This window comes from Phlebotomus papatasi, chromosome 1, assembly GCF_024763615.1.
Source record: "Phlebotomus papatasi isolate M1 chromosome 1, Ppap_2.1, whole genome shotgun sequence".
Lineage (NCBI taxonomy): Eukaryota > Metazoa > Arthropoda > Insecta > Diptera > Psychodidae > Phlebotomus > Phlebotomus papatasi.
In genome coordinates this window covers 89,769,521-89,783,932 of record NC_077222.1, presented here as the reverse complement: position 1 = coordinate 89,783,932, position 14,412 = coordinate 89,769,521, and the positions used below count along the sequence as shown (strand labels likewise).

Here is a 14,412-nt window from a genome sequence, read left to right as displayed (position 1 = left end):
GCTTAGTGGGAAACTGAGGCGAATATAATCTGATCATCATTTTGATTATAATTACGTTAAGCCTGGTCTGGTATAGCTTGTCTCTTAATTTTGGTGGCAGAAAACTCACAAGGAGCCTTCGATACACGGTAAAAATTTTGGACACTGACCAAAATATTGGAACAAGTTTTCATTGGAAGAAATTTTTTTTGGAATCGATTTGTACCTAGAACCTAGACAAGATATTTGTTTGTTCCAAAAAGTTTTCTTTACAGTTTTGTTACAAAGTACAGTTACAATGTTGTTAGAGTTTTCTTTTTGAACCGTTTTGATACCGTGGAATGTCTACAAATTTGAGTTGATTTCGTTTTATACAAATTTGTTCCTGAAATTTGGAACAGAATTTGTTGCACTCGGCTGTTTTATTCCCACTGTCAGGAACAAATTGGTACATTTTTTTATAACAATATTATTCCTATATCTGTAACATATTTGTTCAAAAAATTTTCAGTGTCCGTGGACGAGGTAATTTTTGGAACGAAATTATTACTCATATGAGGAATCTTTTTGTTCTCATTGTCGGAAACAAATTCGTGTAAAAGATTTCGTCTTACAGTTAAGGCCTATACTTCAGTCGAGATGGATTTCGGTGGCGAAAGTTTATAAGGAACATCAAATAAAAATCAACTTAAGATTGTTTTATACAGACGCGTGCATGACGAAATCATATGCGAGTGCTGGCAGCAAAAGGGAAAGGGAATCTCGAATTAAAAAAGTGAAACCATGTATCACGAAAATTACTACAGATTTGGCGTCCTCCTCGCTTCGTTGGTGACGGGTGACTGAGTGTGACAGGAGGTATACGATTTTATACTAGACGAGCTATTTTTTGGAACAAATTTGTTACTAATATTGGGTATTTTTTTGTTTCTCCTAGAAGGTACAAATTTATTCCAAAAATTTTCGGTGTCCATGGACGAGCAACGTTTTGGAACAAATTCTTTACTAATATTGACTATATTTTTAATTCGTAAAATGAACAAGATTGTGCCAAAAATTATGGTGTCTGTGGACGAGCTAATTTTTGGAACAAATATGTGCCGAAATATTTTACCGTGTAGGACGGACTTTTCTACAGCGACCTGTGCTACGTTTCTGGAGCGAAGTGATGGAGAGTCGCCAGGACTTCAACTTCTACGACTTCAACTTCTCTAAGTAACTTCTCCAATTTCTAATAAGTCAAGAATTTATTTGGGAAATTTCGACTTTTCTGCAAAACCAATAAAACTGGTTGACATTTAGGGTTTTGACACTTTCGGGAACTGGGCTAAAGCTCTAGTCTGGAGACCGCTTTAGGAAAGCTTAGATCTACGCTTGCCATGTTAGAGCATAGAAATTGTTAGCATTAGCTTCTCCCCAACGGTTAATCCCTCCGATTGTGTTTCAATTTGACATCATAAATGTCTCTCGGAGCGGCGCCGATTTCTCCTAAGAGCGTTCCTAGTGTTAGCTTGTGAGTTACCCCTTCGGGAGAAGTATCGTAGAAAAGATTAGTTCAGGCTATATCATCGTAAGGAATAGATTGTTAGGAAGAACGCTGAGGGTTCTGGAGAAACCTCTGGCGGCCAAGGCGCTTATCCATGCGATTGCTCTAAGGCAGAGGTGTGCAAGAACCGTTTAAACCGAATAAACGTCAAAATAAGTTTGTTCCTGGTAGCGTTTTGACCATTGACGTACATGTTTCATTTGACGTTTATTCAGTTTCAACGGTTCTTGCACGCCTCTGCTCTAAGTGTACCGCCCTACCGATTCCCTAACGGATCTAATAAAATGTTGACCGAAACCAAAAATTGCTGTAAAGCGTGTTAATTCAACACTTCGGCTAGTGTAAGTCAAGCCTTAAAATAACACATTCAAGTGTTAATTTAAGCAATTATCAGTAACAAGTTACATTTTCTTTAGTAATACCGCATAGGTTGTGCAAAAGAATTCTATGTTCTAATCCTCTTTTTTTGTTTCTGCAATACTGTCATCTTTCTCTCAGTGTACAAATTAAATGACTAAATTATCCAATGAACTTCCTGACTGACAGACTCACCAATTAGTCTACTTTGTTATTTTTGTGTCAATTTTCAGCACGATTCGTCAAAGTTTCACTCTACTTGGTGACGTTAATAGCTGGTGTTTAAACAAAATAAAATGTTCTCGTTAAATCAAATACAAAAGTCCTTTTCTCAATGGCAAAGAGGAAAAAAACACAGAAGAAGTGAGATGAGTCTCCTTTGGGTATTCTCTATTGCTAAAAGAGCCAAGGAGGCACATCCAGGAAAAGGGACAAAAATGAATGAGAAAAAGGAAAAAGAAAATCTTCTCCTTAATGTGAGTTTAATTGTTGTGGAGACAAATACGAACAATTAAAATTTGGAGAAAAATTGCAAAAGATTTAAAAGTTAATGCAATAAATAAATTTCCTGCTGATGGTTGAATTCCTTGTAATTATTCTAAGTGTTTTATTTCACATGGAATCTCTCAGGATACTCATCTTGACTAAACAGAGTAATTTTGTAAGCTCAAGTGAAGTTGTATAGTGGAGGAAAGTGCAAGAACTCGACCATAAGATCATCATAAATAGAGGAATAAGGGAACCAAAAGTGCCAACTCCATGAGGCGACAAGTGTATTAGAAATTCTGGAAGGTCTCCAGAATCATTCTCACATAATAAACCCTAATTCGCAGAGTCAGTGAGAATGCCTGTGTAAATAAAATTAATATATTCAGAGCAATTTATACGAATGGTGTATTTTAATTGTGTCTGCTCTTTTGGAATTCATCTCATTCCCCTTCCGGCCTCTAACCCTCTCATCCAACTCACCCACAAAAAGCCCCACATCCTATACCAGCATCATTATCAGTAAAATGTGCAGAAAAGCCGCGTGAAAATGAGAATTTCCATGCTATAAATTGATTCCTCGCGATGTACGAATTTAATTAATGTGGATTTCATGTTTAGATTCCACAACGAGATAAGCCAAATATCACATGAACTTTAAATTAACACCAATTTAATTTTCACTGTCGTAAGCTCTAATTCTATCATAGATAAACTGTACACGCAACACTTAAATCAATTTAGGCACATGCCGATATAAAGTACAAATCTCTAGGTGATAATCCAGTACGATAGCCCCTTAATCAACTTTACGCATAGTAATCTTGATATTGCGCGCTTTTCTCAAAACATTACCTTTTTCACTACAATTGGACAAAATTCTCAGAACAATATACAATTTATCTGAAGAATTGTGGTTGAACATATCAGGAAGTATTGTAAAATCATCAAAAGATGATACAATTCTTGTAAAAATACCTTTACCATCCATTTTAATGGTCCTTTATGATTTCTTTTTATCAATTTCGATTGGTAAAAACAATCATAAAATCAATTTAGTATAAATAGACCGTACGCCTTAATACGATTTTCAGTTGAAAGAATTGTACGGTGTAACTAAAAATGTTTCTCATATTAAAGTTCTTTTTAGGAACTTTGCTTTTGGTAATGTCTGAAATATTAATCAAGTCTGGACTTTATTATTGTAGAACTTTTACTTATTTTTTTATATGCAGTTCGGTGTAGCAAAAGCAAATGTTCAAACTCCAGCCAGACCACATCAAGCGAACGTGTTCGCAGGCCCAAAAGTATTAGAAGTCGGTAAAGGTTCGATATCCCCAGCAGCCCTTGATACCTCCATAAATTGTACTGATACGTGGTATTCTTATTGTCATGACTGCCGTACTATTGTGGTAAGATCACGTTTCCTAAATTCTAAGAACTTAGAAGAAAACCCCAGACTAAACTGATACTAATCATTAGGTTTGCGCTGGCGAGGAGAAACCCATTCATGCAGGAGCCTGTCCTCCTTCGGCTCCCTATTGCGAACACCGGAATTTGGCAACTTGTGTTTCTAATCCTCAACATCCCATTGATGAGGAAATGTGCGACAGTAGTACATCAGAAGATTCACAACGATGCACATATTACGGACACACTCCAGATGCTAACGATGCACGAGTTTATTACGAGTGTCATGGACCAGGAGATACCAATCCTATTGTTCACACTTGTCCTGAAGGCTACATCTTCGACACCATCGACCACAACTGCCAACGCATTATTCCTTACGATTGTAGAGGAAAGGACAACCAATTTATAAACCATGCCCTAAATCCTGCATACTACGCTTATTGCCGACTCTATGAGAACGGCGAACGAGAGGTCATTCCGTACAAGTGTCGAGATGATCAAAATTTCATCTTCAACTTGGAAACCAAGGCTTGCGAATACCAATGCAAGGGCGAAGGACAATTTCTGGATCGAGAAAGTTGTGAAAACTACTACGAATGCTACAGAAATGGAAATGGATTTACACATAAACGAATGAGATGTCCTGATGGTACTCCACATTTTTCCAAGGATTTAGGAAGGTGCACTACATATACATACTATTGTGAACCAGAAGTTGGTTGGCATTGAGATTCAAAAAATTGCAAGAACATATAACGACAATTCACAGAACAATTTTGGATTAAAGTTATAATAAAGTTTAATTATCTTTTACTATTACAAATAAACCCTATCATGAAAAAAGTTTTCAATCAGCTTAGCATTGTTCTATTCAAAAATAAAGACTAAGAACGACAATAAGGACTTCAGACCTAAGGTTTAGCCATATATGGTTTAACTTCTCTTTCTTTTGGGTAAAATTTTTCATAAATTAGATTTAGGATTACAAAGATTTAGGATGAAAGCAAAATGATCCATTAGATTTTGAAAACACACCCTTGTCATTTGAGATTTCGAGGACTTCTGGCACTAGGATGAATCTGTATAAGCCTGGAGAGCTAGGAAAAGCAACTCTTTAAAATAACTCTACCATTCATTTCTAAAAACGGGTTTCAATCCATTAAAACTTCAGCAATCAAAGCTACAACCCCGCACCGAAAGATGTTGGAGTGCCCCTTCTCGCTAGCCCCTCGGTACAGAACTCCCATTGCTCATTTTCCGAAAGCTACAAATCGAGCATCCTCACTCACATCTTTACGACTGAAGTTCGATTAAGAAACCGATTCGTATATGCTTTAGGGATAATTCATCGGGCGCTCACCACTCAACGGGCACTCACAACTCAACGGAGCCTATCGGTACAATTCCTCTGATGTTAGCCCTTATAGCAACCCTCAGAACCACCACCCCACTGAACAGTGATTAGTTCCGTTAGCTTAAAGGAGTCTTCGTCAGGACGAACTTTCTCCCTACAACTCCTCTAAGCTGAACAGTCCTACTACAATCTGAAGAAAAAGCCTTTGCTTAAAGCACAACAAGACAACTGAAAAATCGCACTCAGTTTGTTTTGTTTTGGAAATTTGGAAGTTCTTGTATAACCTTTTGTATATACCAAGATTTGACCCACTTTTACGTATTTGGTGAAATTATGACTTAAACTCAAAGGTGAAAATGGCCTAGATTGAAATTTAGGAACCTGAATATCCAAAGTCTTGAAGGACAATAACAATGGTAGAACGCTTCTTGTTAGTTTATTCTTTACCAAGCAAGCTTAGTCAGCTTAGTGAAGAAACAGTGAAAGATTGGTTTCAGAGCGTTAGAGATGGTCTACCGGGTCCACCGGATATTTTGAATAATATGGATCAATAAAATTAAAAAAATAATATTAATATTTTAAAATTAATGATTTTCCGTATGTATATGAATCGATGCAAATCCATCAACTCGAAATAAATTAGAAAATTGTACAGAAATTCGCGGAACTATTGAATTCGAAAGCGTCTATGTCCCTTCGGCTTTCAAAAAAAAAACATCTAAGAAAAATTTTCAGAACCAATATCAACCAGTTCACCAGGTTACCAGAACTATTTACAAACTCGTGATATCAAAGACCTTGAAAAAATAATCTACCGGAAGATATTAGATTATCTTTTTTAAAACACATTATCAACAAAAAATTTGAATTTTTTCTATGAATACTACATAGATAAAGAGAAAAATTATATGGTTCCGCTTGATTGTCGATTGAAAACTCTTCGAATAATACAATAAAAAATATTGATGGTTGTTAAGATTGTTTTTTTTATCAATTTTGAAAACTTAATGCTATCATAAAACCAATTTAGTATAAATACGTCCAACGTCTTGAGACGAAATTCAGTTGAAAGAAATTTGTGATGATACTAAGAATGTCTTCTATACCTAAATTGCTTCTAAGCTTTCTGCTTTTGGTAAGAGTTAAAAAATATATAAGTTCTGACTGACTGTTTTTGTAATTGTGGAATTCTTTTTCTATAAATTTTAATGTAGACAGGAGCAGCAAATGCAAATGTCCAAGCTCCAGCGATGATCAATGTCGGAACACATCAAGCAAATGTATTCCCAGGCCCAAAAGTACTAGAAGTTAATAAAGCTTCAATATCACCAGCAGCCCTCGATATACCTGCAAATTGTACTAACAGGTGGGATACATATTGTTATGACTGCCGTACTATTGTGGTAAGAGCACGTTTCCTAAATTTAGAAAACTGTGTAGAAAAGATCAAACTAAAGTAATACTAATCATTAGGTTTGCGCTGGCGAGGAGAAACCCATTCATGCTGAAATCTGTCCATCTTCAACTCCTTATTGCGAACAATATTCCTCGGCAACTTGCGTTGTCAATGAACGATACCCCCATGAGGATCAAATGTGCGACAGTAGTACACCAGCAGTCTCACAACGCTGCACATTTTACGGACACACTCCAGATGCTAATGATCCTAGAGTTTATTACGAGTGTCATGGACCAGGAGATACCAATCCTATTGTTCACACTTGTCCTGAAGGCTACATCTTCGACACCATCGACCACAACTGTCAACGCATTATTCCTTTCGATTGTAGAAGAAAGGACAACCAATTCATAAACCATGCCCTAAATCCTGCATACTACGCTTATTGCCAACTCTATGAGAACGGCGAACGAGAGGTCATTCCGTACAAGTGTCGAGATGATCAGAATTTCGTCTTCAACTTGGAAACCAAGGCTTGCGAATACCAATGCAAGGGCGAAGGACAATTTCTGGATCGAGAAAGTTGTGAAAACTACTACGAATGCTACAGAAATGGAAATGGATTTACACATAAACGAATGAGATGTCCTGATGGTACTCCACATTTCCGAAAGGATTTGGGAAGGTGTGGTCCGCATTTTGGCATGTGTGAACCAGAAGTTGGCTGGCCTTAGAAGCAAAACAAACCAAATAGAAAGAAACTTAATAAGGATGCAGTTCAATATTTTATAATGAACAAGGATTTGATAAATTATATTTTTAATTGGGTTTTGTGAAAAAAATAATGTAGTACGAAATAAAAAATCAGTATGAAATTGCATAAGATTTTTTTCACAAATCATCTGCAATAAAAATCTTCTGCTGACTAATTTATCTCCGATCTCCTTTATATATAGAAAATGATAAAAACAAGATAAGACATATATCCTTATTATTTACATCATCTTGTTTACTCATTGACTATCAAATAAACTAATCGATAACTCTATACATCTACCATTCCAAATTGCACAATTCATAAAATACGTTATCAAAGTATATTAATAATAGTATACATTTTTCTAGGCACTAACTTAACAGGGATTTTATTGCTACTTCAAGTTGAATAACAAGTGAGATAAAACGCTTTTTCTGAGAAAGCAAAATGGTAAATTTTGCAGCTTTAGCAATCAATGACATCACATAACAATATATTAATATACAATTGTTTTATGATGTCTATTAATCGTTTTATACGTGATTCCGATTGGTAAAATATAGCGCCCAAAACTTGGTTGTTATTAAAAATCTATACATAAATATCCCCACATCAAAGCCAAATACCCGAAACATAAATTCCTTAAAATAGAATGTTCTATTTGTGAAATATTCATGAAATTGCAAATCAAAAGTCCTGCCATCCTGAAATTCCATAAAACTGCACAAAAATTCGCTTTTTGCTGCAAAAGTTTATACACTGTTGTTGATGATTGAAGGGATTGAAGTTTCAAAAATACCGAAATTCGAAATGGTAGAACATTTAGCGCTAAAGCGACGAATATGTGAACTTCCATTTTAAGCTTCCGGTAGATTTTCGAATAGATTTGGCTCGGATTTGGAGTGAATTTGTCCGAAAGATTAGTATTGAATAGAGCAAAAGGGTCGAAATTATACTTTGCATCCAGCAAGCGCAGGTGCAATCATGGTTGCACCTATGACACTTTTAAGAATTCGGGATTTTGGCTTTCGGAATTTTGACAAAGACCCATTATAGAGGCTATTGCAAACGATGGTAAGTAGTTCCAAATGCTAAAACATACTCTAAGTCCGTAAACTCATTAGTATATCCCTTACCGTCTTTATATCTCCGAGACAAATCTTACCCTTCCTCGCAAGCTGGTGCTTAGGCTTTTGTATTTAAGGGTCTAATGGTTGGGTGAAGATTAGGTGCCGTAAATAGACAATTCAATCCAATTCAAGTTACAGGATGAACGGCATCTATAAATTATTGGTGTTTCCGACGGTTGATTCAAGTATTATCAATTCCGATAAGCGTCGGGTGATGGGGCAAGTATGAAAAAATTGATTTTTCCCAAAGCTTTCGGTTCAGACTCCAAGCCTTCCTCAGTGGTAAAATCTCTTTTCTTCTTGCTTTGTCATAGGTCTCCTTAGTTCACAGGGAATAGGATCTGGGGCACTGCACTTGTCCCTTTTAGCTATTTTCACAATTTTCTTATTGATTTTTGTTCTGTACGTTTCTCTTGGTGGTTCACAAAAAAGACGTACAGAACAAAAATCAATAAGAAAATTGTGAAAATAGCTAAGAGAGACAAGTGCAGTGCCCCAGATCGTATTCCCTGTGAGCTAAGGGGCACTGTACTTGTCCCTTTTAGCTATTTTCACAATTTTCTTATTGATTTTTGTTCTGTACGTCTTTCTTGATGGTTCACAAAAAAGACGTACAGAACAAAAATCAATAAGAAAATTGTGAAAATAGCTAAGAGAGACAAGTGCAGTGCCCCAGATCCTATTCCCTGTGAACTAAGGAGACCTATGACAAAGCAAGAAGAAAAGAGATTTTATCACTGAGGAAGGCTTGAAGTCTGAGCCGAAAGCTTTGGGAAAAATCAATTTTTTTCTTAGCTGCCCTTTCCCCGACGCTTACCGGCATCTATAAAGGTCTGTACATATTAGGAACAATTTTTATCAAAAATTGCTTTTTTTTAAGGAGATCGTCTGCACTAATTTAGGTGGAAACGTCAAAATTCTGTTGAAAATTCGATTTTTCACAAAAATTACTTCCAATGTGTAGAGACTAGAGACCTTAAGTCTACGAACCTAAACCCTAACTGTGCTTACCAATTCAGAAGTGGGATGCGCCCACAATCCGGAAATTGGACTGCAATGTGACTTTGATTAACCTTGCTTCACGAAAATACTAATATATGAAATTCGTGAAATTCTATATACAAATGACAATATCCTAATGATATATATGCAAAGAATGGCTTCATTCTCATCAACTGTGATTCTGTCGAGTTAGAATTCTGACTGATCGATGGGACACTTACTGCTACATCTGTCGTAGTCTTGTGGTTAAGTTTAGAAGTGCCTTGAATTTTACATGAGCTTTGACAAATTTCCATCTGAACGATATAAAATGATGTATCACTTGAGGAATATCTCTGGCAATTTTCTATATCGGATCCCAACACTTCCAGTGACAATATTGAAAATTTTCCACTCGACAGATGTGCGGAGGTGATGAAAAACCCATCTATCAGGGAGCTTTTGCTCCTTCGACGCCTTACTGCGACACAAAATACAATACAATGTGGCAGAAAATGTTGGAGAAAGAAACTAAAGATATGCTTTATGGAGCAAGTTGAAAGAGAAATGCACAAGATGCATTGGTACAGGCTTTTTGGATGTTGTTAAGAGTTTTCTGTGACTAAACATGTTATTTAGAATATCTATCATACTTATATACGTGAAATGATATGACCTGTAGAAAAGTATCGCAGACTTAGTCAAATAAAATTTTCCGGAATAGATGTAAAGAATGATGGTAAAAAGCAAGCAAAGTCAAATATTTCTACATTTGCATTTCATCTGTTATTCTTTCACATTTTTCGCTCAAAACTCTCCCTCTTAAAATTCTCTCTAGTATCCCCATTCTGCAATATTCCCTTTAGAGTTATGAGCTTTTTTCCACCAAGCAAAAATTCTGAATAATGTTTGCGCATTTTACATTGCATATGCAATTTTAGTGAATTCAATTAACGTGCAGTTTACTGTTGAATTCATATCTTCAACTCAATATTTTCCAAGGACCATTAATCATGTTTGCCGTATTATCACAATCACAGTAAAAGACCCTTTTAAAAATTCTATCACACTTTATAATAAAAATAAACCATCTTTACGATGTACACGTGAATCGTTAAAATTTCTGTCTGACAGACTGCGCATTTTTTTTTTCGTCCGAGAAAGAGGGAGGAAAAACGACAAAACTTATCAAAATCCTATCAAACATCGTGCGATTGACGGAAAAATCATTAAAAGCTTTAATTGCGAATGAAGCATGAAAAAATATTTTTTTAAAAAAAAAAGTAATTTGCAATTTTATGCTGTCGAAAAATAATCCAATGTAGAGCTATTTAATATAGTGATTGCTCCCAAATAACAATGAAGTGATCATTTAATAATTATGTGGTTGAATTTTAAAATGATACGCTATCGACCACTGTTCAGTCACAATTTAACATTGCAAACAGGAGAGTCAAGGCAATAAACATAATTAACAAATTCCACTGAGCAATTTTGTCCTTTGGCGAACCAATTTTCCCCCCTTTTTTTTCCTACCAGTTCCGGCAGTAAAAAATTAAATTAAATACTATGCCAAACACGCCCAATTCTCACAATATTCACTTGAGTTGATCTTGGGGAGAAAGTCTTTATAGGACGTTAATTAAATAATTAAACTGAAGCATCTACTATGAAGTTAGCACATGAACCCTTTAATTATTTAAATTTCAACTGTGCGCAAAAGCTCCATGGGTGCTTTTGTTGTCGCTACCACGGAATTGTGTCCTAGGGTTTGCTGCACCCCCATCCATCAGACAATTTCACCCACTTTTTGAGCCTCTCATGCTGTGCTCAAAAGCACTCCCAGCTCAATTGTTGGGGGCGCACATTGCAACAATTGCAATAATATTCAGAGGTTATGGTTTCCCTTTAAAACTTTGTTCGTATAGGTTGAGCTTCCTCGAACCACTAAGAGTGGAATTTTTACCACCTGGCTACAAACTGCTACAGATAATTGGAGGGTTTCTCATGTTTCTATTAATATTTGGACTTGAATAAATCGCCACTTATATTTAAGAGCTTAAAAATGTTGTTACTTTAACACTAAACCTACCAAGCCCGGTCAAATTGATCGGTTTAATTTTTTTTTAAATTAACGCATATTTAAACGGTACAATATCGCTATCAAATTTTATTAATTTCTTAAAATATGCTCGCAATATATATTTCACTGTTTAAATTTTAATTTTTTCCTCTTTTCCAAGATAAATTTATTGAGTATCCTACCCTACTGCGGTCTGTCATTTAACCGAACGCGCTAGGAAAAATGGTCAAAAACGATCGGTACACAGTAAAAAAATTTTGGCTCTTTTACCATGATTTTCATTGTAAATTTTACATTAAATTACATTACATTACATTTACGTGTAATTCTGTGTACTGGTACACATTCATGTAATTTCTACACATTTTGTCTGAAAACTGTGTAATGTTACATGAAATCTCTAAAAAAAAAATGTACACAGCTGTGTAATTATTTGCTTATTTTGGCCGTACGGTGAAAAAAGACGTAATGTAAAACAAGAAAGTGAAATTTGATACCGTGAGATGTAAAAAAAAACCACTTCCGTTACAGTATTCTCTCTACTTTTGCATTAGCAATAGAACATTACTTACAAAGTACAATATTTCATCATTTAATTGATTACACAGTTTACGATTACATAACATTTAAGATACACATTTTCAGATTACTTGTTTTGCTCAAATACATAATTTGAGTAACTTTACAAGAATAATCGTGGTAAAAAAGCAAACGAACTATTATCATTGCAAATTTTTTTTACTGTGTAGGTTTAGTGTTAATTGCTATGTACATGGCTTCGTTATCCGGATGATTGGGAGACAATATGACAGATGTCCGCTTCGTAATGCGGATGGATTTTTTGAATTTTTTCAACGTCTCGAATATATAACACAAGTTTTTTTTTGTAGAATTAGGATAAAAGTTTTAAAGAAGCTTAAAAGGACATAATTAGAGAATTCTATGCTATTATACTTCATTTATTAAACAAGAACGTCACGGGATAATTTATTTTCCGTCGATAACTCGTCCGGATTACGCCGATACGGATTAGAGAGCGGGCACTGTATTTCTTTTCAATAGAAATAATACTATCCAATTACTAAAATATTTAGTAAAAAGTTCGTAAAAGTTTGTACTTTTTTACAAACATTGTTCGTCAATTGGTCACTTAATGAGCAAAACTGGCAAAACTTTACGAACAAATCACAAAATTTTACGAACATTTTTCTGTGTGTTTACGGACATTTCCGTACAAACAAAAAAACGAAAAATACTTGTCAGGTGATTACGATTAACGGACATTTCGTAAATAACCAGTAGGAAATGACAAACATTCACGAACGATTTTACGAAACACTTTTTCTGTGTAGAGAAATTTATGATCATATTTGACAGTTTTTCCTACAAGAACCAATTTGCTTCAATAGAGACAAAAATTTCTCTAGTGTGAAAAAGCTATAAGACTTTATAATAACAAAAAATGTCGATCGACATTCTGTCAAAATGTCGCCCGATTTGTTGATTGTTGTCAGCAACAAAAATGCGAACATTCTTTTACATCGAGTGGAAGAAATAAGTAGAAACCGACACATATTTATTACTAAGAAAAAAACTGTAGAGTTTGAAACAACTCTATCGCCCAGTTGAATTAACTCGAAGAATATCTATTTAATTCTTACTCTTTTTCGTTTTAAATTTTAGTAAATAAGGTTAAAATAACTCTGCGTGCGAGTTGAATTAACTCGTCGAATATCGATGTAATTATTACATTTTTTCGGTGAAAAATTTCATCACGACTGAAGTATATGCTTAAGTGTTTTTGCTTTAAGAATATACTTCAGTCAAGAAGATTTTCGTGTGGCAAAGTTCATATGGAGCATCAATTAGAAATATGCCAAACAGTGTTTCATGAACACATGTACATTGTACATACAGTGCATCATATGCAATAACTCGCTCGGAACATGGAGAACTTGAGATCAAGAAAATATTAATAAAGGAATTAATAAAATAAAAATATATTATTTATAAAATTGCAAAATCTATCCATTTTGAGATTTGAAAGAGTTATTTTAACTCTACAACAGAATTCTTTTAACTCTTGAAAGTAGTTATTTTAACTCTTAAAAAGAGTTATTTTAACTCCTAAAAAGAGTTATTTTCACTCTTAAAAAATTATTTACACTGATTTGTCATGTAGAATTTAGGATAAAAAAGTTGGAACAACTCTTTTGAATAATACATCTAAATAAATAGAAATAAAGTCAACTCTAAAATATAGTTAATTAATAATCAGAACGAAAAAGAGTTAATTTAACATCGATTTGAGTAAGTTTTACACCTTTATATTTCTGAGTGTAGAAAAGGGTTGCGCAATTGATTAAAATTCTCGCAGGACACCCTTGGACAATTGGTGAGATGAGTCACATTTATTAAGTATCACAGGAAAACCTTACTCATCATTACGAAGCTTGGAATCTTACAAAACATGGGACTTTCCCCTATATTTTGGGCTACAAAAGACTTTAAACATTCTAATAAAAAACTACCTCAGACACTAACCCATTTAATCTATCATTTGAAAAAAAATTCCAGAAGGTCAACGAGTATCAGCCGATCATGCTGACAAATCGGCGCAATCAGCCGATTTGTCACTCAGAATTTACCCGCTAAACATACTTCTGTATACCCTAAGGTGGTCTTCAGACTAGAGGTTTAACCCAGTTTCCGAATGTCTCGAAATATTAAACAACCAATTTTATTGGTTCTTTCGGTGTCTAGTGGATTATTTGGTCTTAATATTCAAGTCTAAGTCAAAATTTACCTAAAACTCTTGAGCCAGACTTATAGGAAATTAGAAAAGTAAAGCCATATGGCAGGCCTTATGTCTGAAGCCCCTATAAGAATTGCTACAAATTATCTTGACAGAATGTGATCAAAGGCTA

The 14,412-nt window shown here is 34.8% G+C and overlaps 3 protein-coding genes across 22 annotated transcripts in view; 2 read left to right on the top strand and 1 right to left on the bottom strand.

Moving 5' to 3' along the window:
• Positions 1-14,412, bottom strand: part of LOC129809656 (low-density lipoprotein receptor-like) — a 287,351-nt gene that overhangs the window by 95,610 nt on the left and 177,329 nt on the right. The window lies entirely within an intron of this gene.
• Positions 3,461-4,678, top strand: LOC129809682 (uncharacterized). The gene is made up of 3 exons (XM_055859707.1): positions 3,461-3,532; positions 3,604-3,780; positions 3,851-4,678. The coding sequence occupies exons 1-3, from the start codon at positions 3,491-3,493 to the stop codon at positions 4,508-4,510; spliced, it is 879 nt and encodes a 292-aa protein (XP_055715682.1). The 5' UTR covers positions 3,461-3,490; the 3' UTR covers positions 4,511-4,678.
• Positions 6,205-7,414, top strand: LOC129809680 (uncharacterized). Its single transcript, XM_055859705.1, has 3 exons — positions 6,205-6,270; positions 6,350-6,538; positions 6,609-7,414. Exons 1-3 carry the CDS (start codon positions 6,217-6,219, stop codon positions 7,266-7,268), a joined length of 903 nt encoding a protein of 300 aa, XP_055715680.1. The 5' UTR covers positions 6,205-6,216; the 3' UTR covers positions 7,269-7,414.